Consider the following 26,005-nt stretch of genomic DNA (forward strand, 5'->3'; position numbering starts at 1 on the left):
CTGACATCTTATAGAGGACCTCACATAACAAAAGCTTTGCTCAAGTTTCCCACATATCTTTAAACCTCATATATTAATACACATAAATCTTTTAACCTACAACCAATCAACACTACAACCAAGTACATAGTAACATGCAACATGAAAAACACTTACATAGAGAAAGAACATTGTTCAGTCTTCCACATGCTGCTTCGTGTCTTATTTCTGCTACAGAGAGCCCAACAGATTCAAACAGGCAGTCATTTTTCTAGAGAGAAAGGAATCAGTCATTGGAAGCACACAGAGAACACCTTTTGATACTTCGTATTTTCAAATGCTTCTTTCCCAGAGGTCATTGGCATTCTTCTATTGATAGCTGCTGAGAGCATAGGAGGTGCTCTACAAAAGTCTACATGGCTAGCCAGGTAAGTTGCTACTGATCAAAAATTATCCAGCTTTTATATTGAAATCAGTAGCAACAGACAAAGTTACCAAAGGCAGACAGAATGGGACAGTTAAACTTAGTCTGCAATTCTGAATTCTTCACTAAGTGGGGAAAAAAAAAAAATAAATCACCAGAAACAACTGTAATACTGCTAATCCCCAGTAAAAAAGGGACATCATTGATTTATTTACTTTTCTACTTCAGGAAACAGAAAGCTAGTAAGTCTTGACCACAATATTTTCCTTAGCTCTGAAAGGAGAAAGAAAAGCAGCAGGAGAAAGACATTGTAAACAAACCATCAGTGCAACAACTGTTTCAAAAGTAATCTAAATATTCTGAACAGGCTTCATCATACCAAATTCATGTTTAGAGAACTACTGGGATTTAAAGTCTTCACAGAGAGCACAGAAAAACAAGCCATGCAAAAATAATTTTTAGGAATTTTAAACATAAACTCACCTTCATCTGGGCACGGGCAGTTTCACTATCAGCAAAATTTTTAAAAACATAGTCTGTGTATGTTTCTGTATCAAGTTCCACCCCCAACTCGTGCATCACTTTGAGGACCTCAAAGATACCTATCAAGGCAAAATTGGTAAGGCTAAAGCATTTCAGAAAAATGGAAACTTGAGATGCAACACTTAAAAATAAGTTGCTTTTCAAAAAAAGAACTTGCCTCCTCAATTTCCCTCCTTGAAATTGCTATGCAAAATCCTGTATTTTTATTTTAGGTGTTAATAAAGTTCTTAATTGTGAAACTTGAAATAGATTTACTAAACTTCTTGTTTTGTGTTGTACTATCAAAACCATGAAACTCATGGCTACTTTGGAAATTGCCAGTATGCAAAGTTACTTTCTACCTCAGTCAATATATGGCAGTTACTCTTAATTCATGTTTACAAAGGATTTTTTAGAGCTATATATCAAAGTGTCCATATTATTGTGCATAAAAGACAATTCTGAAATTTGGTGTAAAGTGTACAATCAAATTCAAGATACAAATGCATTCTGCGATACATAATACATTCTTAGCTTTGTTCCAACCCTGATTAGCAAGGCAAGCTTTCAAGATTTGTCTCTAGATTTGTTTAAAACCTTTAACATTTTTGTAAGCAAATAGGTTGACTATCAACAAAATCAGCTTCCAACTGGAGATTCACTTAAAGGCTGGAGTCTCCCAAGCCCCAGTGAAGCTACATTGTAACTTTTACAGGGTTCAGATCAATTCACACTACTAGACTGTATATTACTACTGCAGGTATGCATTTGAAGACAACAGATACCAAATCCTAATAGTTCAGCAATTAGTGTAGAGTTTTAGAGCATACGCCATGTTTTTTAATTGCTCACACTCTTCTGATTTGCAGAAACTTCTTACAGTAACACTAGCTAGGAAACTCAGAACCCCTGTCAAAACCAATACCAGCATTATCATTTTTTGCTGGTTTAAAAATGATTTGTCAGTTGCTACAGGACACCAGTACCAAACAGCATATGTTTTTTTCAACTTGCATTTCATACTTATTACTTTAAAAACGTAAAGTTTCCCAAAGTCCCTGTCTTTGCCCTGGAGTGCCACCTATGGAAAAGTGACACTTCCATGAATATTTTATGCAGTGCACTATGGTGCAAATAATCAAATGTGAATTCCCTTTGAGCACTTGAAAATACATGCAGGAAAGTCACACTAGATTAAAGTCGCATCATCTGCTAGAGTTTGCCTTAAACAAAACACTGATTTTGGCCCAGAATCTGCAAAAATATGAATAAAGAATTAATTACAGTAAGCCTTTCTTGATAACTTTCAAATTTTGACAGCTAGTTTCTGTTTCATGTTTTCAACTTCCCAGAAAATACATTAATCTTATGCTGAAACCTTTTCAAAAAACTGTATCTGTATCACTAGAATGTAGTTTGAAGACCAAGTACTAGATACCATAGTGAATAAGGTGTGGTAAACTCAGGTGATTTGAGTTCAAATCTGTGTCTAGAACACAGCAGAAAGCAGGTTTGTTAAGCATCCCCATTCCCTAGTAGACATTTGTCACAAATATTGCAAACTTAAAAAAATGCTGCCACACATTTTTTCACTTCAAAGACAACAGAAGCCTACAATTTTGCATATGTTTTCTACCTCACTGGGAGCAGAACTACTCTATTATCACATAAATATCTTCCACAATACAAAGCAATGAAACATTCCTTCCCACTTCAATCAAAATACTATAAAATCATCAAATACATGCATGAAATAGGATTTGGGCATTATATGTGTGGACTCTTAGAAATTCTCTGCTCCTCGCATTGGAAGATACACTAACATCTTCTCTCTCCCCAAACCAAAAAACAGACTAAAAAAAGACACACACAAAGTGCAGTCACATTTATCTAGAACACTGGTCTCCCAAGCTTTTTTGAGAACACGCCCCCAATAAATGTATATTTATTTAGAAATTACACATGTACTACTGTACCGATATATTATGCACATTATAAAACATACACAAAAATAGGAAGTAAAAAAGGATGAAATCATAATTTTATTTATTAACAGCCCGCTCGCACCCAAATGGATTGCTCTGCACACCCCACTTTGGAAACCACTGATCCAGAAGACTGGGTATGGCTAAAACCCACAGTAAAGTCTTCCAGCCAGCCATCTACCTGCTTGATCAAGAAAAGGTTTTTGAAATCTTGGGCTGAGATTTGTACGAACTGCAGGAGCTGAGTATCTAAAATCAAATAATTGAGTCTGTAGAAAGAGGACAGAATTAGGGAATGGAACACAGCCAACTTCTGTTCTCCTTTTTGTCAATACTAGAAACAGCACTCAAATAGCCCAACAGAACATATTCCAGCCTTGAATCAGTAGAACCCATAAAAAATACAGAAAAGATGAATTACAAGATGGTAATAATATCTCTGTGGTAGAGCAGAGCAAGTTGCTGCTTTTCAAGAAGTGGAAAGCGAGACTTGCATTTCAGTCCACCTTTGATTTCCTAGTTTCTCGCAACATGTCATGCCTTCTTCCTAAAGTACTCCCATCAGAACGGGGAGGGATTTCTAAAGCAGTTACATACAGTTCTACATGTGCAAGGGCAGTAGAACTGGGCTTTAAGCAGTTTTCTAAGGAAACAAAAAAATAAAACTCCAGTTCAAAAAGTGAGGTTGCATTCAGGAAAAGAACATAATATTTAACATATTTTTGCTGAGCTGCTAATTTCACATGCACTCAGAAAGTTCTTTGTCAGAAAAGTCTGTCTACAAAACAGTATTTCAAGCAGTTACTTTGTGAAATCACCACTCTTATTCCTCTCTGGACTCAGACCCTTATTTCCCAAAATATAAATTGAATTACCATTCACTAACAGTGCTTTGTGTATAAGCAACAGTTTAGTAGAAAACAAAAGTGAAATACACAACTGACTTTTAAAAATTGTCTGTAAAAATAACATGATTATACAAAGATGAAGGGGAGCTATAAAATATTCAGTAACAAGCCTAAGTCAAACATGTCTGCTTATTAATACTAGTCTCTCCTGGTTTTATTGTATAATCTGATACAAGATGAATCTCAGCGTCAGTAAGACTTTCAGATCCACTGCATATTGATCTTTTAAACCCTGCAAGCACTTTCCATTCCTACAAGCATAACAGCATTTATTTAAATAAATACTAAGGAAATAAATAATTACCAACTTAAATAACAGATGCACATAAAAGCAAGAATGCCCCATCTGAAATTATTTGCCTGTGTAAAATGACTGAAAAGAGCTGCGTGCTATTTCAGAGTGGTTAAGTTCTCTACAGTATATTTAAAAACAGGCTTGCTTAGTTTCATTGCTCTTAGCCACCACTTCACTACTACTTTTCTTTCAAGTTCAATTCCATAATACAGAAGTTACGGAATTTCCTTTGATATCCAGTGTCAGCTTTTGTTATAATAAACATTAGATAAACATATAATTAAATGTTGCTATTAGTTACGTGATTGTTCGGGTCACATTATACATACTGATTCAGACATCTGTACCCTGGCATCCTATACAGGCTGTTGCTTATATTCTGTGTTCTTTAATAATTTAGTCCACTGTCTACATCCTACCAGATTTTCAATATTTTTTCCACAAAGTTCTTTTCTATTTTCAGCCTTGCCTACACAGAGACACAAAATTATACACATTAGGCTAGGCATTACTACTCTGTAGAGAAAGGAATTACCTCATTTTTGGTACGAGATGTGATACAGTGTCTGTCTATACTTTTGTTCACACAGCCCTATTATTTGCTAGAGAGCACCATTCTGTTCATTTACTATCTGATGTCACCTTTAGGTTCTCACTGCAGCATTATTTTTTGCTCTATTATTTATATGAAACAATTTCAGGGTGGGTGGGGTTTTTTCTCCCCTATGTACTTTCCTTCAAGCATATTGGTTGTATTTTTGGATAGTGGAGCTCATTTACTCATTTTATTATTATTAAATGTCAAAAAATGAATGTGAGCTTACATATGGGAAAGAACAAGACAAATTGTTTCACTGCAGCAAGAAAAGTTCTACTGATTCTTCACTGCAGAAGAAATTGCTTAGATCTCTTCCTTATGTGTTTTAAGAACTGCAAAATCACTGACTTTCATAGGTATACGCACAGTAGCAATGTTCCCACTTGACAATTCAAACTTGGAGACTAAGTGCCAGGATACAAAAGCGTGTTTGCAAATCTACAGTATTATCATACAGCCATACAAAAGTTTATGTATCCAATGCCTTTGCAGATAGAAAAAGAACATCTCTCTAGAAAACAGCAAAGAAAGCCAGAATTAAGGCTTCCTTCAGTGGTTTTCTTCTCAATTTGCTTACATGACTTCCATCAGGAACTACTAGCCAAAGCATAGCCACTTCTACAGTTAGTAGGCCAAATTAAGGCAAGCTCTGATCTTGTCAAAGACCAAGAGAGATAAAAAACCTTAACTTTCTCTCAATGGTCAGATATTGCTTTGGTTTGGGGAGCTAAGTCTAAATCTAAAAATACTTCTGAAATCTCTTATAATTGTGTTAGTGAGGTGAAATTTTCCATGAAGTTAACAGAAAGCACTTTTTTTCAGTAGGCAGCATCCATGTAGCTAAGTATGACACTGATTTCAATTTACTTATATTTGGCAACATTGTACTTCAGGTAAGTCACAAAGGACCCAACTAAAACAATGTTGCCAGACTTTCAAAATATCATCGAACTTTCAAGCATTTGAAAGCCTGGGAGAAGATAAACTTGGGAAGTAGTCTAGCAGGAATAGAGCCTAAAGAGTTAATAAAAACTGAATATTGTTTTCACAAAGGCTTTTTGAAAAAGACTTGAGACATTTTTATAGCCAGAAACAATTAGGGAATACTTGTTTCAGCATTTCTTCCAAACTGGAATGTGACTGTATATTTAAGATAAAATTGCGATATGAAGAGTCTGCTAAAAGCACTTTTTTTTTGTTTGTGCATTTTGTTTGTCACCCAGTGTCACACTAACAACTCTGCATCTCATTCTAAAGCACATTATACTGTGAGATAAGATGAAAAAGACAGTTTTTTGTTTCCCCAAGGGGGAAGTACTTCTGTTAAAAGCATCTTTTTACAATACCATTCTTTCTGAATTACCAATAACGCAAACCAAAGAATTAGATACTGTACTCTAAAATTTAATATTTGTTCAATTCTTATTCATATCCTGTAGACATCCCCATGTGTAACAGGGAAAAGTATGCTAAATGCTTAAACCTACTTAAGAATCCCAAAGATTGAGCATTTCTGTCCTTCAATCAGAAGGCTGTCAGGTCAGGCTCATACATTCAGCAATGTAAGTTCTCCTGCAGTTTTTATTATTGTAACAGAACTCACATTTGGCTTATCAGCTAGATAACAAGTTCACTTGAAAAAAAAGATTGGGTTTGCCATGCAAGAGAGCTATTATAACATAACTGTACTTTTAAATTCTCCCAGATTTCAGTTTCTTCAAAAGTAAACTCTGTAAAAGGTAATGAGCAGCAAAAAGAACCAGTGGAAGGCAGAAAGAATGTGAAGAGTTAAAAAGGTAGTCTTTTTCACACTCTCACATCTTTCTACGCAAAGGTAGACTTTAAATTTGTAGAACTGTACCATGATTAAGTAAGAAAGGAGGTTTTAAAGAAGTCTTTCTGAAGGAAAAATTGTCTGCAACAAAGACATGCAGCAAGGTCTTTGTTTACTTTCAAGAGTCTGCTGAATCTCATAGCAATGTTTTAATAAAGATTTGTGCACTAAGTTTGCAGTAAATCTAGAGGAGCATTTATCAGGTAACTAACCTTTAATATTCTTTGCTTTCTGGAACCCAACTAGCAGCGGCCAGGAATAGTGAGGTCTGAGTGGCAAGCCTTCCTCTTTCATCATCTTCATCACATCGATGGCCAAGGCTGAAAAAAAAATCGAACAAGATAATTAAACAGTGACCAAGTATTTTAAATAAGCATCTGTAAAATAACTAAATAAGCTGAGTACCTGATTTGTTCGCCTCCAAAGCGCAACGCAAAATAAATGGTAATGGTGCTGAGTGCATTTTTGCTTCTTTTAACTCACTACAAAATTGCTTCAGCTTGTTCACAGGCTGCAAAGAATTTCAAAAATTAATTTATTGTATTTTTCAATTTCTCAAGTCACTAAGAATGTCAGATTCTTCTAATGTTTAGGAAATTGATATTACACATGCCAAACATGATTCCTTTGTGAATTTCAACTTACTACACAAATTGATATGAAATACTAAAATCCTTTCACTCTTTAAGAACCATGCAAAAAAAAAAAAAAAAATCTACCATTTCCATCTTCAGTTGCATCAAAGTAAATAAATATACTGTTATTAGTTTATTAAGAAAGAAGTATTTTAAGAAAAAAGTATTACTATTCTGCATACCATATCTGTATTTACACAATGTCGCAAGAAGAAGCTACCGTGGTCCATATTATCACGTGACATATTATTAAAAGACTTCAAAATATGGAAACTTATATCTTCGAAGCCATGAGTTATCAGAGTCAAACACAGGTTCATTGCATCTAGCAATTGAAAAACAGAGAAAAACAAAAGCAAAAAAGTGCATAATACTGTTCGCATTAAACTACTAACATTAGTGAAAAGATAGGAAAGTAAATGTTTTACAAGTATCATCAACATACTTTTAAACTTGATTAACCAAACAAATTTGAGACTACCTTTTTTCAGAATTTTTTACATTTATCAATTAAATTCACTTTTCCCATTAGAAGACCATGCCAAAAATCACAGAAGCATCACCATTGCAGCATGACAGAAGGATACTAAATAAGAGAAACACATTTCTACACAGATCAAAAAAGAAAAAATGGATGAAGTATAATTATCAGTTATCAATCAGATTAGGCACACTGGGATCCAAAAGTGGCTTTAACTGTAGATAAAGAAAACTGTTCAGTGTTTAGTCTCCCTTTTTATGATATTCACAAAGAGCTGTCACAACAGGAATTACAACACTGTTGTCTGAAGAAAGGACTCCACACTTGCTACTTTTCCTATAAAATCTTAATGAATTTTACAAGTTACAAAAATTGAGACTAATCAAAATAGGTTTACATTTAAATTTCATAAAACATGATACAAAGCAGCACAAATGAATCTACAAAGTAATACCAAAAAATTATTTTCCCTAAGTATTCAAGATAAAAGTACAACATTACCTATTTTTGGTAACATAAGTTATTGTTGCAAAAAGAAAAAAAAATAAAAAAATCACAAATGCTTTCCCTCTCCACCTTGAGTAGCAAAAAACTACTGTAATAACAAGAACATACCTGGAATTAATGCTTTTTCAAATCTTATGCGTTCTTTAATATCTTCGATGTACTGAGGATATCCAGCTTTGGCAAGACTAAAAATTACCTGCATCAAAATCCTATCCATAAGGTACCCTTCAGTCTTCTCAACCTCTTCTAGAGTCTGTAGACAAGAATAAATTTAACTTTAATAAATTCCCAAGTGACTCAAAACAGGAAAAATTAAAATTTTACAAGTGAAAAGAGCTGTGGGTTTTTTTTCCTTTTTTAAAACCATGGGTTTAGATACATGGAATATGGCAGAGAGAATATCCAAGATCTAAAGAGAGCACCTCAAACTCCTTTAGACTGTAAAAAGGGACAGATAAAAGAGTTATAATAGTTTCTCTCTAATATCTAATAATATATGGAAACACCAGAGGTATTCCCATTGTGAGATGACTTTGAAAAGAAACTACTTTGAAAAGGGGAGAATGATTAAACAAACTTTTTGTTAGTGTTTTGAACAAGTTTGGTTGATGAAGATTTAATTTATAAGTCACAGAACAATATTATGTTTCCCACAATCCTATTCCTTGATTTGGTCCTCTCCATCTGATATTATTAAACTCAAACCAATTTTCTTTCCTGAATACTTCTCTGATTTGAAAAAAAGTAAGAGAGAATACTTGAAAAAAAGTCAGCTACACAAAGGGCTGTAAGGCAGCATTATCTTATCCGTACTTCATGAATACCTAAGTTGTCGGTATGAACTCTCAAAAAAAAAAAAATTCAGTTTTACCAGAAAGATTCTGTGGCTTCAATGGGAGCCAAAGAATGGCTCGATGGGAGCAGGATAATCAAGGTTTACTTTTTATTTATTTTCATAAATAAATAAATATCTCACATGCACTATTTGTCTCTCTAAAAAAACCCCTGAATTATTAAATCACTCACTGGCAAACATATCTTCTCAGAGTGAAAGGCAACTATCAAAAAAGACAAGTATTTTTCATAAAGTATGAGACTGCTTTCAGTTAACCAGCTGCTCAGATGAAAAAAGAGTTTGATTGCTGTGGACTAGGAGGAAACAAGTTATAAAATTCAGTATTATTCCTCCTGAATGGATAGAAAGCATTCCAAAGTTAAATTGAACAGAAGATCAAGTAAGTTGTATTTAAACTCAAACTTGCAATACCTTTTTGATGCTATCAGCATCACCCTTTTCAGCATACACATTCAGCAGTGACAAATAGGTGTCTGGACCTGGTTCAACACCAGCCATCCTCATCACTGAAAGGATATTTTCTGCACTCTTCATATCTCTAAAAAAATTCAAAAGAAAGACCATCAGTAGATTTAATCATAATACTGTTTATTGTGACTTCCACATTTCCTCATTAAATTAATTAGAATTGGAAACAAAGACTGCAACAAGCCTAGAGAAACTTATTTTAACTAAGCAAATCCTGAAAGGTGAAAGTGCCAATCTTCTACTTACTGTATTACTTAAAATACTCTTTCAACTTTAACAGCTGAAAAAGTTCAAAAGTAAGTGCAGCAGCAAATTTCTTTTTCAAACAGTACAAAAATACAGTAATTTATCTTGAAATTCAAGATTTTCAGACACAAGAAAAATCTACTTCCTTTGTTGAATAGTCCTCTGTTTTGCTTCAAAAATGTATAAAAAGACAGTCTTCTATACATTATTGTTCAAAACCATCACACTATTCTGCATGTAATTTTTCTGTACAGTGTCACTTTATGTTGTAGTAAAACTAAAAGAAAACCAAATAAAAAAGGTATTAAACATTACCCCGATCTTGCATGACCTTTCACGAGGCTACTGAATACTGCCTCAGTGACTGGGAGATCTTTGTTCTTCATAAATCCAAGAATCTTACTGCAAAATACAAGACAATGAATAATTACATACTGTTTTCCTTTGAAAAGATAAACTACTGAGCTATTGCTGCTCTGCTGGACAAGTACTGTATCATCAAACAAAATCAAATCCTGATCTCACTGAGCAATTGCATTTGGGGATGCTGCATAATATACTCATAATTTGGTCATTTTCATTTTTTCAGATTAATTGTATTTGTCACTTTGAAAAATGTAGACACAAGGGTGGAGCTGGTTTTTTATTTTTTATCTTCCTTTTACTTATTTCTCATGCCCAGCAATCACACAGTTGCAACTTAACCTTGCTAAATTAAAACGTTAAACAGATATCTAGCAAGCCCTGAGGAAGAATGACAACAACAAAAAACAAAATTACTGTTTGCTCCTTATAGCCCACTTTGTTCTCTAATGCCTTTCCCAGTAGCCATTTTCTTAGATAGGCAGTAAGCCTTCATAACCTTGCACTTTTCGCGCTGGCTCTAGAAATGACAAAACAAGTTAATTTCTGAGCAACTTGAATATAATTTAATTTGAACACACTGGTCTATCACTTATTTTTATTTTGCTTCTGTAGGTTCCAGCTGTCTCTAAAAAATTGCTCTTCAGTGCTTGGTTAAAATATACTTAAACCACCTCTTTGCTTTGCTCAATTTGTAAGAATTACACTGAAATTGTTTTTAACATTAATGGTAGGGAATATGAGAACAGATTTTGTGGAAATCCCTTTAAACACAAATGTAGAAGAATACCTTGCTCCTTCAATGTCACCCTCATTGCAATAAGCAGCAATCAACCTTTGGTATGTAACCTACAGAAAACAAAAAGGGGAAGTTAATTATTTCCATCCAATAAATGGATACTACTATTAAGAATGAAGATATAAAAGGGTACCTACTCGATTGGGCTGCACATTAGCTTCCTCCATCCTGGCCAAGAATTCTGTCGGAGAAAATTTGTGCTCGTTCTGAAGGTAGACTTTAAGTAAAGCATTATAATGGCTTGTATCATACACAGCACCTAAGGAAACATTTCAAGCACAGTCAGTGAATGCAGATTCTCTACACTGAACATGATTTTATAGCTTTCTCAGGTGATTAATTTCATATCAATTTTATTCTGTATGAACTTTATGTATGAATCAGACTGCTTCCTTTTATCTACCTTTGAAATATCACACATCTATGTAACAGCACATGTGCTTATAACAGGCTAAAACATAACAAGAGCACAGTAACATCAATGCTCTTGTGCAGCTATTCCAGTCTCTACTGCTGTATTTATTTTAGATTCAGCAATATTTCTGTATCAAGAAGCAGTTCACCCATGCAACATCTATAGATAAATGACTAAAAGTAAAAAAAAATCATCTGATAAAATAGCTGCTAGCACTAGGTGTTACCTTGACATCTCAACCCACCAGATGTCAACGTAACATTAACAGAAAAGTAAAACACATTCTTACAATAATAAAAATCTAGTAAAAGTCCAATTTAAGCATCTTACAAAAAAAAAATTTGATTTATTATTAACACCCCTAGATGTCACTATAACTCCCAGAATAGGAAATAGGTCGCTCACCAGAATAATAAAACCTAGCGTTTATTCGGTAATGAGTATTTGCTGTTACAACCTAACATTTAAACACTATTAAAATACATTCAGTTGTCTATCACAAAGAAAGTAATTAAAGCACATAGCTGTTCTTGCAAGAGGGACTGACAAAACCAACCTACCCAGTTCTTTCATCTTGTCCCATATCATATGGGCTAGTTCTGTTCTTTCAGGTGACAATACCTCTGGTAAAAGAGCACCACAACTTCGCAACAAAAGCAAGGTCTGGTTACTCCCTGGACACCCTGCAAGTGGAATACAACCACAGATTTCTTTATAAATAATTATGCATTTAATATTAGAAAAAAAGATTGGAAACTAACCCACTGAAATATTTACACATTTGATATAGAACAGAATCTTCTGCAAGATTGAAGATTTTTACTGAACAGGATACCCAAATGATTAAACAATGACACTATTATGCACTATCATAAAAAAGATTCACGATGGAACATGCCATTTAGTACAATGATGAGCTCAGCTGAGCAGAAATATTAAAAAGTACAACACAAAATACTAAACTCAGATATCTAGTACTTTAAAATTCCCAAACCAAGATCCATAGAGCACTTCATCCTAACAGGGACGGAACTTTCTGGTAAATTTCTAAAATGGGAAAATACTTTGTAACAATTCCATACTATTCAAAACTGGTATTCAGAGACATTCTACATTTAAATTTCCATTTCCACTTCTGCTCACACTCGATATAAAATAAATTAGATAGATTACATCTAGATATTAGCAAAGGAAATTGTAAGAATGTCTACTTTCTCTGACTTCCGCACTAGCCCCAGAATGTCAAAAAAGTAACTATAAACTTATCCGTCTGTCTTGGACTTCACTGCTACTCCTGAAGCAAAGTAAGGCAAAACTGCAGAATCTATTACAGATTACCCAATAAGCTGGAGACAATTTTTTTTCAATCAGATTTTATATGCAAACACAGCAATTTCTAATAAAAAGGAGTTTCTTTAGAAAGCAACATACTGTAAAAAAAGAAGGCAAAAAAAATGTTGTCTCTTCCTTTCCTATCACAAAGAAAGGTATACTTCAGAAGTAGTTTCATCCAACAGGGAGCAAGAAGTATGTTCACATGCAACATAAATGATGAAAAAAATCCATAGAGTTTTCTATCTCAGACACATACATGCAGACTTGAAAGATTCAGACTTCCAAAATGACTTGAAGTCTAAAGCATCACTAATGCTTTTTAAGTTACTTCCAAATCACCATTCCAAAGTTGCGTACTGCCCAGCAGAGAGGCAGGAGCTGTTGCCAGTAGAGATATCTTCAGCTGCTGCTAATCACTAATTTTTAATTATACAGAGCTGTAGAAACATCTATACAGCTATAAAATAATTGCAAAATACAAGTCAAAAAACCCTCAACAGCATATTGATATATAGCATATAGCATCTAGAATTAGATCTTCAGGTTCCGAAAAGGACCAGCAAATCTAGGATACCACATAACCATTGTAAGCTATGTTTCAAGAGCATAATCTACAGCAGAAAATTTATTTATACAGAGTAAACTTATCTGGGAAGAAACACAGGAAATAGTGGGAAAAAAAATAAGCAATAATGAGAAAAGTAGTACAGTAAGTTAAAACATTGAGAGGAGGCAGGTACAAATTGCAAATGGGCCTTTGAACTTCTGAAGACATAATGGAGTGGTGCTGTAAGTCATACTTGAACTCTTAACTGCCTGCATACAGATAGTTCATACAATAAAAATGCCAACACATCTCCAGTTTCACAATGTCAGTGTTATACTACTGACTGAGGACCTTGAAAGGCAAAAGAAACAGGAAAAGGTTTGACAGTATGAACACGGAATGATGCAGATGAGATCTACAGCAAGCACCTTCTTTGGGCATTTTTCATGCTGTAATTAGAAATGGAAGAACAATACTAACACAAGCAAATCTTTTTAAGAAATCAACAGTAACCAACTTCCCACACTTTTGCTAAATTAGTTTTAAACATTATTAATAAAGGACTGAATTTTTCATAGGGAAATACTTGCCATTTATTTGAATAACATCCTAGTTTAATCTCGAGTTCTACGCTCTTTTTTTTAAATACACTTACACAGACAATGGAAACAGCTGTAAGCAACTGATCTTTTTGTTAATATGACTTCCTAAAAACTGTGTAACTAATCAAAGATCATGAAGAACTGTGATTTGCAGAAAAGCTTAAAGACATAAAATTCTTGCCAACCCACACTTGCAAATTGTAAGTCTATACCTAAATAAGACAAAGCAGTCAGAATCAGAAAGGATATCACAAGCAAAGAGAAAAAAATAAGTTGTTCAACAGAAAGAGAGCATGAATTGGAGACTCAGCTTTTAAACAGTGAACTGCAAAACTTTTACCCCAGTATCAAGCCATTAACAGTCCAGAGCAATACATAGCTAAGTTTAAAACTAAAACAAAACAATACATGCTCTCATTGACAAATACTGGCAGTAGTATTTGTCAATGACAAATTGACTCATCCTAAGTGGTACAAACCTCATCAACTGTGGTACCTGTTTGGCAAAATATTAATACAGTCTGGCTATTTTTAGCCAAAGGGGTATTGAATCAGTCAGAATGAACAGTGCCTCAGCTGGTTTATTCAGAAAAAAATAAAGATTTCTTGTCCTGAATAACCACAGCTCGCTGGTAACAGGGAAACTTGGGCATCACCTGCACATTATCTTGTATAATTCCATTTTAAAACCTCTTAAGGACGGCATGGCTTATTACAGACATTTTAAGAATGTACTGTGTAAAACAGACAGTTGTGATCCCTGTTCAGAGTGCACAATACAGTTCTGTGAAGAAGGCGTAACATTACAAGATTAGAAAAACCACAATAAGCAAGGCAATATGATATCTTAAAAGTACACTGAATTTTTATAAGACTTATAAATTCCCAAAGAAAAAAAACCTGGAAAAGTAAATGTGTGCATTCAAAGCAAAATAACATCTCTAAAGCTTATAAAGTCTGTTCATCAACATATGCAGCAGAATAAACAACACTCAAAACCAAAATATAAATCAGAACTCTTTCAATTAATTTCCTTGGTTTGACGAATCATTATATTGCAGCTTTAAATTTAGCTTTTGTTTTAATTGAAAGCAACTTACCTGCTTTGCATATTTCATGGAAGACTTTTAGTAGAAGGGTTTTAGGGATGCGGCCAGTTTTTCTGACAGAGTTATCCAGTTTATTTAACGCCCAGTCAAACTGCCATGTCCGTCTGGTTTGAATTTCTGAAATTGGTTCTTCTTTAGCACTTCCCTCCTGTTGAGGTGCAACTGTAAGGAACCTTATTTGGTGTATTATGTTTCTGCTTAAATAAAAACAAACAGAAAAATAGAGATCACACTTCTGTGAGTCATTGTACAACTACACCAGTCACACAATGTCAGAAAGATAATGCACTTCTTGCTGATGAACAGTTCCTTAAAAACATGCCATATTGATACAAAAAAACAAGTACAGGAGATTCATTTCAGTGTCTTTCTACTTAAAAAGATACAGTCATGTATGTTTTCTCACAGTTACAACTCTTTCTCTCAGATTTTCAGCTGGATTCACCTCATGAGGAGTTAAATGGTTCAAATACTATTCCCACAAAAACAAAGATTTTGAAGTCATCCAAGTGCTCTAAAAGTCTGTTGTCCCATTACGTCTTCTCACAAAAACTCTCACATGCTTTTGAAAAATCACTCCAAAAACAGCCATAGACATCACTTCCAGAACACAGAAAATGGAGGCAGCAAATCATACCTTTCTTTTCAATTAAAATACACAAAAACTAATGCAGATGCCAGTGGTTTAGACAACAATGGCTTAAAGAACAATGGGATCATTCCACATTCTGCAGAGTTTACATTAACAAGCATAAAGCGGCCATCCTGTGATGCAAACCAAACATCAACACTGGATTTGTTTAAATAGTTATTTTCTCAAAATAAAGTACGACAACAACAAGAAACATAAAGAGAAAGTGTTCTTATTTCTAGCAAAACAATAAGAGCTTGCCAATTAATTATTTTTTTTTTTTAGAGAACAAGTTGATGCACCTAAGAATAAGAAAGTAGTACGTGCACCAGAGCGGAACTGTGAACAGCCTGTGCAGGTAAAATTACCATTACACATAAGCATTTTCTGAAGTCTGTTCTCAAATGTCCTTACAGCTGCATGAAATAAACCAGGCTATCCTCTTCCAGAATCCTATACACAAAGGAAGTGATACATGCTGGATGGCAAACAGAAGATTCAGCAATTTCTGAAATTGTCCTCCCTACTCTCTGGCTCTCTAGACAGCTCTTCAGCTAAATTTCTGTAAGGTCTCTAGACTAGTTTAAAAAAGAAAACTAGTTGTTGTACTCCCTGCTGTTGCAGATGTTCCAGGAGTCCTATGCAGTAATGGCTGCACATTGTTGAAATGGCAGCCGAAAAGTGAGGAGGTGCTGGCATTCTCTACAAAACAATTTCCCACACCTGGAGCTTTTTCGCAGGTATATCTGCTGGTTGGTTTCTCACCAACCGGTGCTAGTTTAAGGCCCTAGGAGAGGAAGTCCAATGCAGGAGAAAAAGCTTGCTGGCAATTCAGTGTTTCAGGAGCATTGGCAGCAAGCTGCTAAATGGCAGAAAAATCATCAGTGGGGTGTGTATCAGTTTGGTGGAAAAAACAGACTGGTGGTTTACCATCTGGTTGAGTAGAAAGTAGTCCCAAAGATCACCTTTTTCCTTGCTGTTTGAAATCCTGATTTAATAACAGAGCAGGCTGTAAGTTCTAGGAGTAAAATTCTCTAAATAAAACTAGCCTGAAGCAGAATCTCTTTCCTAAAGGACCTATGAAAACAGTTTAGTAGATGTTTGGCATTATCTTTTTCAAGCATGCATGTTTTACACTGCCCACTCTCCTGGAGTTTCATCCTGAAGAATTTTCCAGAGGCCAGCAAGGTATCTACGTTTCATTTGACTAGGGAAAGGACAAGGAAGAAAGAATTGGAGAAGGAAAAAGAGATCCCCTCCTTCAGTCTCAGTTCTGCCTCCTTCTAGATGCAAGTTCCCACTGATTCCTTTGGGCTAGCTCTCATTTTATTCAGATTCCCTCTCTGAACTTGTTTTAACTCACTAACCTGGCATAATACCAATTCAGCGAATTCTACAAAAAAACCCCAATCACTGTTCCATCAGGTTAGAGTGGAAACAGCTCACGATGTCCAAAAACCACCAGAACGAACTAGAAAAAGAAATGGAGTAGGAATAGATAGCTAAAATCAGAGGAACTAGGAAGAAAAAGAAGAAACTGAAACATCTCTTCTGGTGGTAAGTAGCTCATCAGATTAACACTATCAAATTTTCTTTTGTTACTAGTAATGCCATCTCTCACTATCTCATTTCCAAAGGTGTAATTTTTCCTGATTCTTTCCTTCCTTTTCCTCTTCTCCTTCTACCTCATCATATAACCAGAGACAGGGTACTTTCCCTAAAACAGATATTATTAGACTAATTAGAGTAAAATCCAGTAGTACAAGGTAAGAATAACAATAAGATACTACATCTTAAGTCCTCTTAGATGCGACGACCAAATGAGATGTCTACAACTTAAACTCTTTAATAACACATAAATAACAACACTCAACTATGAGCTAGCCACTGGATAGCTATAAGAATGAACTGTAATGATTGCAAGTTCTTTATCTATTTTCTTCTTAGAGATAAAAAAAGAAAATGGTACCATCCACTCTCATATATCCATTAAAAAAGCTACCTGAAAGCTTTTCATAATACTTCAAGTCAGGTTGGAAAAAACCACTTTGGAAGCAAGCAACACAGGACTTACTTTGTAACACAGAAATGTATACTTTGATGTCCATTAACAATCAAAGCACAAAGTGGACAAAACTTCTGTGCTTCAGATTAAAATTGAAACATTTTTCTATAAAAATCTGCTACTGTTCTTATAGTATTTTGCAAATTATTGAACTATATCTTATGTCACATAGCACACTTGTAGCCATAAGCTATACAATTCTCAAGTCCTGCACTGTTTTAAGAAAGCCATCTTTAAGATTCTCCACGTTAAAAGTCACAAACATTTTAAAGCACTTGCATAGCTCCATCAGAAAAAGTTTGAAGATAAAAACAGTATGTGCATGCTCAAAATAGGCTGTTTTACAGCATGAGAGGACTCTGAAGTTTTATTTATTACTAAACTCTCCTTGCTTAGCATTTAGATTGATACTGTTTCTAACACAAGTTGAGAATATTATACTATATCAATAGCTACAGTTGCACACTGTAAAATATTATACTCTTACATGAAATGTTATTTTTATACACTAATTTAACCTTCTGAAAGATCAGCAGAATTGGGCACTTCTATTTACACACATTCACCCACCCCCAGATATTATCAAATATGGTACTGGTGTTTCTGTAAATTTATACTGATTAAAGACACTTTAATGAATGGCAACATGGGAGTCTGAGTTTCAGTTTTAGACAGCCAGGGGAAAAACCTGAAGAACTCTTAAACTTCCACTGGCATCCACCTAAATTAACATTATTGATCTGAAATACAATGTCTAGCGTTAAGACTCAGGTGTACCTTATCATCTGTAGGCTCTCAGCATTTGAATAAATCACACTTTTAGCATGACTTAAGGCACTGTGCAATGCTAAGCCAATCCCACAGTAAGAACTTGTTAAAAATAACTGGCTTCAAAAGCTGGGTGAAGCAGAAGGCATCTACTGTCTTGAATTTGATTCTTAGCACTACAAATCAACTTCAAACACAAAACTTAGGAGAAAGTGAAAAGGAGCTCACTATTCTGAAAGATGTAAGATTGAGCAGACCAGAAACCATCCAAAAAAATGCAAACTTAACAAATTAAGGAATATAGTGTCAGGTTTGATTTCAGTTCAATTTTTTTCTTTTTTTAGACTTCAGGAAGTCAAGTAAAGGACAGAATAATGAAGCAGACTACATACTTACTGAAAATTGATACCAATGGCACAACCTCCCCATGAAACAGAAAAAGAAACTAACAAAATGAAGCTGTCACCCAAGCATCAGGCATCTTCAACAACCTTGTGTGATTCTTCTTTAATTTTTAGAAATGGAGAAAGGGCACACAATTAAGGGGAATAAAAAAAGAAAGGCAAGGATAAAAATTAAGGAGTTCATGTCGACCACTTCAGTCAGGAAATCAATAAAAAGGCAGCAAGAAAGACTTCGAAATGTAAGAATGATGATTATGTTAACCATTTTACCATGACTAAATTTTAACAAGGAGATGGGGGTGTAGGTGAGAATAGGGAAGAATGAGCCAAGTAATTTCTGGAAACATTAAGATATATTTAAGACACATTAATGGACCTTACTCAGTCTCCAGTCCTTTGGAATTACCTTCAAAAATTCATTAAAGTTTTGGGAAAAACAGAAGCATAATCAACAAAAAAATACAGTCAATATACAGGCTTTTGGCACCATGTTACCTGACAATCTCATAAGCAAAACATGGAGAAACAATATTCTTTTAGTTACAAAAATATGGGTGCAGTAGTTGTTTAAAAAAAAAATTTAAAAAATATACAAAATTAAAATCTGTTGATCAGGGTTTGTTGCCAAATTGGAATATATTTTGTGGGATCCTAAATTAAGCTATCTCCTGACCCTGCTGGGAAAGACTGGTATGACCCATGTCCATTCAATAATTTCATTAACAATTTGGATGACAGAAGATTTAATAAACTTAGAAAATTTGTAGATTACACCATAATGGTGGCAAACTCTTAGAAGGAGAGCCTCAGACTTTAGCATCATCTTGATTACTTGATGTAATGGTCTGAAATCAACAAAAAGGAACTTCAGTATAGGCCAAAGAAAGCTGTATATTTTGGACAAAAAAACAGATGCAGAAACATAAAATGGTACGCAATTGGCTAGGCAACAGTACAACCAAAAAAGTACTGAAACTGAGCAGCCACTAAATATGAAACATCACACAGCAAAAAAACCTCCCCAAAACCTCCAACTCCTAACAAAAGCAACAAAGATAAAATACAGAGAGAATTACTCTGCTTGTCATGGTCTGACTACTCACAAAAAAAACAAGTTTAAAAGACTCAGAAGACTCATTTATCCCATACCACTCTCCAAGCAGAGAAGTAACTGTACCTAATGCACCAGGCATCACACTGGTAACATAAATTTTTGTAAGATTAATTGTAATGAAATACTAAAACAGGATACTTCAACAGTCAAACTTTCTTATTTGGAAGCTTATAAAGTAAGATTAGGAGGAGGGAAAAAACATCTATCACACATGACCTTGGCATTTCTGATCCTGCTTTGGTGCTAGATGTTAGATTATATAGGTTTATGAAGTAGCCATATTTTTTCAATTATTTTAATTAACTTTGTTCAGAATTAAATGCTATGCTACATAGGAAAACACATGATACTCCTCCAAGGACTGCAATGAGTGCCAAGTACTTTCATCAATTACCTTTAAATGGCATTTTACAATTTTCTCCATGTGAAACGTTACATTTGCAAGCATGCAAAGCTGCACAATACTTCAGATCTGCTCAAGTTAACAATCTGAGTCTTCCCCAACATGTGTAATTTCTCTTTACTATGTTTCAGAAGTACATTTCTTTGTACCTACCCAGAGAAGCTCAAAAGGATATATAAAGCCACATGAAGTGATCTCTCTCCAACTCCCATAATCACAAGATTAGAAGTAGCCTTCCAATATTTGAGCCTTTACATAATTGTACCTTTACACCATTTTCAGCTTTATATCTACAGTTGTGAGGATTACAACTGTAGACCTTGCCTACACAGGAAAGGTTAACCAATTGTACGTTTGTAATCCCAATGCACAACCACCTGCTGTTTAGTGGTTACTTTTCACCTCCAATTCAGCTTACAATATTTGGGAAGTAGTTAAAAATAAACTCATAAAACTTACGCAGAGATGAAGTGTGCATGGAGAAATTTATAACAAGTCAACTAGTAAAATTCTTCTATGTTTGCAAGGGTTTTGTGAGAACCCCTGTAGTGTACTAACGTACTTAGGTGTTTCCCGTATTTCTAGAGCAGACTAAAGGCGGAGCTTTCAATGTCCTAAAGGAACACATCTTACACACCAGCCTGAGTAAAAAACATCCTACCTTCCCCAAACTCAAAAAGTTCATGGTTCCAGTGTTCTCCCTGGCAGGAGCAGAAAGTTTACTTTCTGTAAAATTTACCAATTCCCAATATTCAAGAAAATAATTACAAAGCCACCATATGGATATTTACCTCCCTTTATCAGAGCCACAATAAGGTAGTTGCTATGCTTTTTCTAAGAAAAGTACTGAATATTTTGTTCCTTCTAAACTAAGCAGGCAAAAGGTGTGTGAAATAGTTTTCAAATTACAAGCCATGCTCAAAGTAATATAATGGTAAACTTAAGAGAGTTAGAATTCATTACTGTTCATGAAAGCACTACAGACTTAACATCGGTTAAATTTACTAAATATAAAACTAAATATACCACCTGAGATCCCAGCATGATTCACATCACTGCTAAACAGTATTTCCCCTGACGTAGCTACAGTCACCTACAAAAAAAGGCCCCAGTGTTTGGGCCACTGTATCCGTATTTCAGGGGGATACAGTAGGATCCTACAAGAGAGAAAATTTTATGGATTTTCATGTAGACTGAGAAACCTCAAGTTTCTTGGAGAATATCTTAAAAAGTTGCTTAAGTGATTCACAAGAAGCAAAGCAGAAAAACTTTGCTTTGTGCTATTTCTTAGGAAGTCTCTAGACATTTTATGTCCATCAGTAAAACACATACAACTATAACAGCGCAGCTTGTGAAACTTTACTACGACAGAGCTTTGCTTCAGTATTACCAAAAACAAGTGTACTGAATGCCTCTCCTCTGCACTTAAAGCCCATTAATTCTAACATTTTGCTAATGCAAAGTAATTAAGCATTCAATTCTACATTTTTGTCCACTGGTGATGGATTGCTGAGTATGATAGTGAATAGCCCAAAGCAACTTGTTTGCAGCTAATAAAAAAAACCAAACAAACAAAACCCGTGCATTAAACTATGAATTATTTGGGTTTTTAACTTACAGCTTACCCAAAGCTCAAATCAAATCCCCCCAGATCTGAAACAAGATTCTTTAAAAGGGTATTCTCCCTCCCATCTTACCAACATGCTTTAATCTTGTACAAACACAGCACAATGTACCAAAAGTTAACAGTCTTTATGAGGATAACTTGAAAAGCATTGCATGTGGTACCCTCTTATCAACTTCCTCAGCAATCGCTCTTCTGAATAGAACACAGATCTTGCAAAAAGCAGGTGGTTTCACTACAGCACAGTTTGCTGTTTGGGGAGATGCTCTTTGCTCCACAGCCCCGAAAACCAACACAAATGAGAATCTCAAACTGAGGAAGTGACAGTAAGGCCAAAGATGCCTTGTGAGACTTGCAGGTAGAGATCCCACTTGATTTTCCTCATTAGCTGTACTTTTATGATCTATGCCTTAGGATCCCAATTGTTCTCCTGTTCTGTGAGGACAGATAGGGTGTCCGCTTCAGTATCCTATGCAGAAGTGCAGTTCAGCAATACAGCTGCATTGATCTACTACCAGAGTCGTGATGCAGGGTTCCCGCTTCTTCTTTTGCCCATGGTCCCCACCCTTCTAGAGTTCATCAGATCCTTAACTGATCCAATAAAACCTGTCAATCTGTCAGAAAACTTTTTCCTTGAGGTCTAGCAAATGAAATCAGCCCACTAATAGGTCCAAGGAGCACCCTGATTTAGAGCAGGACGAGCTGGCCAGCAATGGGAGGGTGGTCAGCATGGGAAGAATGGAGCCAATACCCTTCCTCCCAACAAACTTTCCCCACAGCAGCAAGCTGTAACATCAAAGCATAACATAATTACCTGGAGTATATAGAACAAAGTCCCCAAAAGATATTCTGATGTTAATTCAAAACCTACTCTGAACACTCATTGAGAGGTTTGTTACAGCATTCTTGGCAGTCAGCCACTAGCAGCAAATTTAAGCATCTCTTCCCTTAGAGTTCCAGTAAATAACTTGTACCACATAAATCAGTGCAGTGCTAAAGTTTGTTGTTGTAGATTTGAAGTTTGTTGTACTGGGCTGACATGGCTTATTTATCTTGTTACAATTGCATGGAATGAGAGCCATTAGATATAGCTCAGTATATTTCACATTTCATACTCAAGGTAGTCCAGTGAACTAGCAAATTTGCCTTAAATCTGACCGGCTATGAAATGCTTCTCAACCATCCAATGCGATCAAGTATCCATCCACTGTCCTAACCCATTTTCAGAAGAAGTTCAGATTAAAAATCAGAGCAATATGATGCTTTGATAAAATCTCTCCTTGAATGTGAATGGTTGCTGTTTCACACCTTTAAAGAAGTTAACAGATTTGCAACTTTTCTGTAACAGCAGACTGCATTTCGCTCTCAAAATACCATCTCCAGACCTGAACAGTGAGTATAGCAAGTCTAACTGTTGTCCATATGTTATTCTAGTTCTTGAAAAGAGGTCCATTTCGAGAAATTAAGGCTTAAGTGGAAAAAAACAACAACAAATAGTTACTTAAGGTAAAAAAAGAAATTCAATTATATGCTTATATATGCAATTTTGGTTCATAAACATTACCTTTGTTGTACACTTTGGTCCTAGGTTATCACTTATGCACTAGGATGCCTAAACCCATATAGTAAATTGACAGTAATACAAAGATTTTAGGTGAAAAATCATCTTAGGAATGAAATTACTGGACAGAAAGAATGCACAAATGTAGGTGTGCTACTCATCCTTACTCCAATATAATTCACAGTTTAAATCGAAACCTAAAAGCTATGAAATAACTGTTTCCTGTGAGTATGTTCTCTACCAAGTACCTTTCTCACATACTTAACTAAATCTAGCCTGAAAATTAAAGAGTTTTCAGCACGATCCCTGAACTATCCCGTATATGATCCCATTTACACTTGAAAATATAGAATATAGTTTGGTGCAAGAAAAGAATAAATACCATTTGTGGGGAAAAAAAAAACCCGAACCAAAAACCCAAACCCCAGCTATTAAAAGCCGAATTATGATCATATAAAGGACTTTAATTTCTTTCCTGTAACACAGTTCTAAGAAAAAAAGCACCTGTTAGTCCTTCATCAAGTTATACGCAAATTTCTGTGACTATTACTTCTTGCAACAAACTGATTTAGGAAATGAAGCTTCCAGTTGAGGAAAACAAGAATCAGCTGAACTACCACAAAGTAGAAGAGTTTATTCATGATTTGCAACCAACTGAACATGTGGTTCTGTTGCTAACTATACAGCGGATGTCTTCATAGTTCCTGGTCCTTCCTGCACACAGGTCTACTACTCCACCCTTCACACCGACTTTAGCATTTAATAATCTGTTACGCTTCAACCACTGAAACCAACAGAAAATGATATTCTTTTTAAAGTAAGATTTCAGTCAGGCTGCCAAACAAAATCAGCTCACAGCAGGTTTGACAAGCACTAAAGCTAGTGCAGGTAGCAACAACTTCCTTATTTTTATGGTGAGAGACTTTAGCATTTAATAATCTGTTACACTTCAACCACTGAAACCAACAGAAAATTATATTCTTTTTAAAGTAAGATTTCAGTCAGGCTACCAAACAAAATCAGCTCACAGCAGGTTTGACAGGTAGCAACAACTTCCTTATTTTTATGGTGAGACTTCCCTCCAGGAGTTCTCCCTTGCTGACTCTTGTCTGTTCCCATCCCTTCTCCTGAACCAGCTCTGGAACTTGCCAAGTCCTCTGCTGAACATGTCAATCTATCTAGACTGGCAGGCAACTGTTCTGGTTTTCTACCTGGCATTGAGTTACACAGACTTAGAGGAACCATCAGAGTTATAATGAGGCACAAGCCCCTTCCCACCCACCTTCACTGAATCCTCACTAGGTTTTGCTAATACTGAAAGGAACACAGCAAACATTCACATCCTTGGAGGAAACTGACCTAAACTTCTATTTAGCTAGGCATTTACATTTAAAAATTACTATTATTTTGTTTAATATTATACAGGTTTTTAGTTAACAACTGTAATTATAATCACAGCAAGTCATTTAACATAAATGAAAGCTAAGCATCTCAACCTATTCCCCACTCCCTGTTTTAAGACTTAGAAACTGGACATGGCAGAAACCAAAAGTCTAGCCTCATCAAGGCTCAGAACTCTTATTAAACAAACCTTTCTCTCATTCACAGGAAGTCTGAGAACTTGTTGAGAATGAAGTAAGCCCTAATGTTAAAAGTTTGAGCAAATCTTCACGTAGTTGTAACAGCACACTCGCTACATGACATATAAAAAATAAATACCAAATTCTTCAACACAGCTATCATCTGTACAAGGTGCTTCTTCTTAGGATAAGTAATTGAAGAAAAAATTATGGAAACAACTAGCTTGACTATATAACAAAATACAAACATCACCCTTGCGATTTATTAAAACAAAAAAGTGCAGGCAAAACCTCATGAAATACTATATGCTACAAATGTGGATTCTGACATGTTTGTTCACGCATTCAGGGCTGAGCCTTTTGCACTTTTACATCCAAGAGGTATGTGCTCAAGACAAAAAACATCCCAAACCTGGACCTGCAGTACACCACCACTGGAGCGACAGCTTAGCCCCCCCTGGACGGCGCGCCCCCCCCCCCCCCCCCCCCCCCCAAACATTTTTTTAGTGTTAAAAAAAAAAAAAAATACTCGTGCTAAGGAAGGGTTGCCTCCCCAGACTTCCTGCAGGGCACCAAGCGGATATCGATGTAGTCAAAACTGTGACCGGCATGCACACAGGTGGGGTGAGTTTTCCACCCTACCTGCGTGATGGAAGAGAGGGAACCAGAGCAAAGGAATTAAGCCATTCCTCCTGGTAACAGACACAGCGGAATGTGACGGCGCAGGGAACCGCCCCAGATCCCAGCTGCGGCTACCCACAGTCAGTCGCTGCTTATCTCCCTCCTCCTCAACTCCCCCCCCTGCGTAGCCCGTCCCACCACAGCAATATCGCCCGGCGGCCACTGCCCTTCGGTCTCCACGGAGAGGAGAGCACTCTGCTTCCGTTTGAGCCCGGCCAGACACCGCTGCGGAAGGAGCGGTTCGCCCTCGCCGACCCAGCCGGCGG

The 26,005-nt window shown here is 35.7% G+C and overlaps 1 protein-coding gene across 1 annotated transcript in view; it reads right to left on the minus strand.

Annotated features, from left to right (window-relative positions):
- Positions 1 to 26,005, minus strand: part of LRPPRC (leucine rich pentatricopeptide repeat containing) — a 150,386-nt gene that overhangs the window by 65,712 nt on the left and 58,669 nt on the right. The window contains exons 2-13 of the mRNA XM_009641573.2: positions 14,900 to 15,102; positions 11,876 to 11,998; positions 11,038 to 11,159; positions 10,892 to 10,950; positions 10,054 to 10,140; positions 9,436 to 9,562; positions 8,277 to 8,421; positions 7,363 to 7,505; positions 6,951 to 7,056; positions 6,758 to 6,865; positions 887 to 1,005; positions 157 to 250 (exon numbers count right to left, since the gene is read on the minus strand). Of these exons, the coding sequence (XP_009639868.1) occupies positions 157 to 250; positions 887 to 1,005; positions 6,758 to 6,865; positions 6,951 to 7,056; positions 7,363 to 7,505; positions 8,277 to 8,421; positions 9,436 to 9,562; positions 10,054 to 10,140; positions 10,892 to 10,950; positions 11,038 to 11,159; positions 11,876 to 11,998; positions 14,900 to 15,102 (1,436 nt within the window). The remainder of the gene's footprint in view (positions 1 to 156; positions 251 to 886; positions 1,006 to 6,757; positions 6,866 to 6,950; positions 7,057 to 7,362; positions 7,506 to 8,276; positions 8,422 to 9,435; positions 9,563 to 10,053; positions 10,141 to 10,891; positions 10,951 to 11,037; positions 11,160 to 11,875; positions 11,999 to 14,899; positions 15,103 to 26,005) is intronic.

This window comes from Egretta garzetta, unplaced genomic scaffold, assembly GCF_000687185.1.
Source record: "Egretta garzetta isolate BGI_Z169 unplaced genomic scaffold, ASM68718v1 scaffold166, whole genome shotgun sequence".
Classification (NCBI taxonomy): Eukaryota; Metazoa; Chordata; class Aves; order Pelecaniformes; family Ardeidae; genus Egretta; species Egretta garzetta.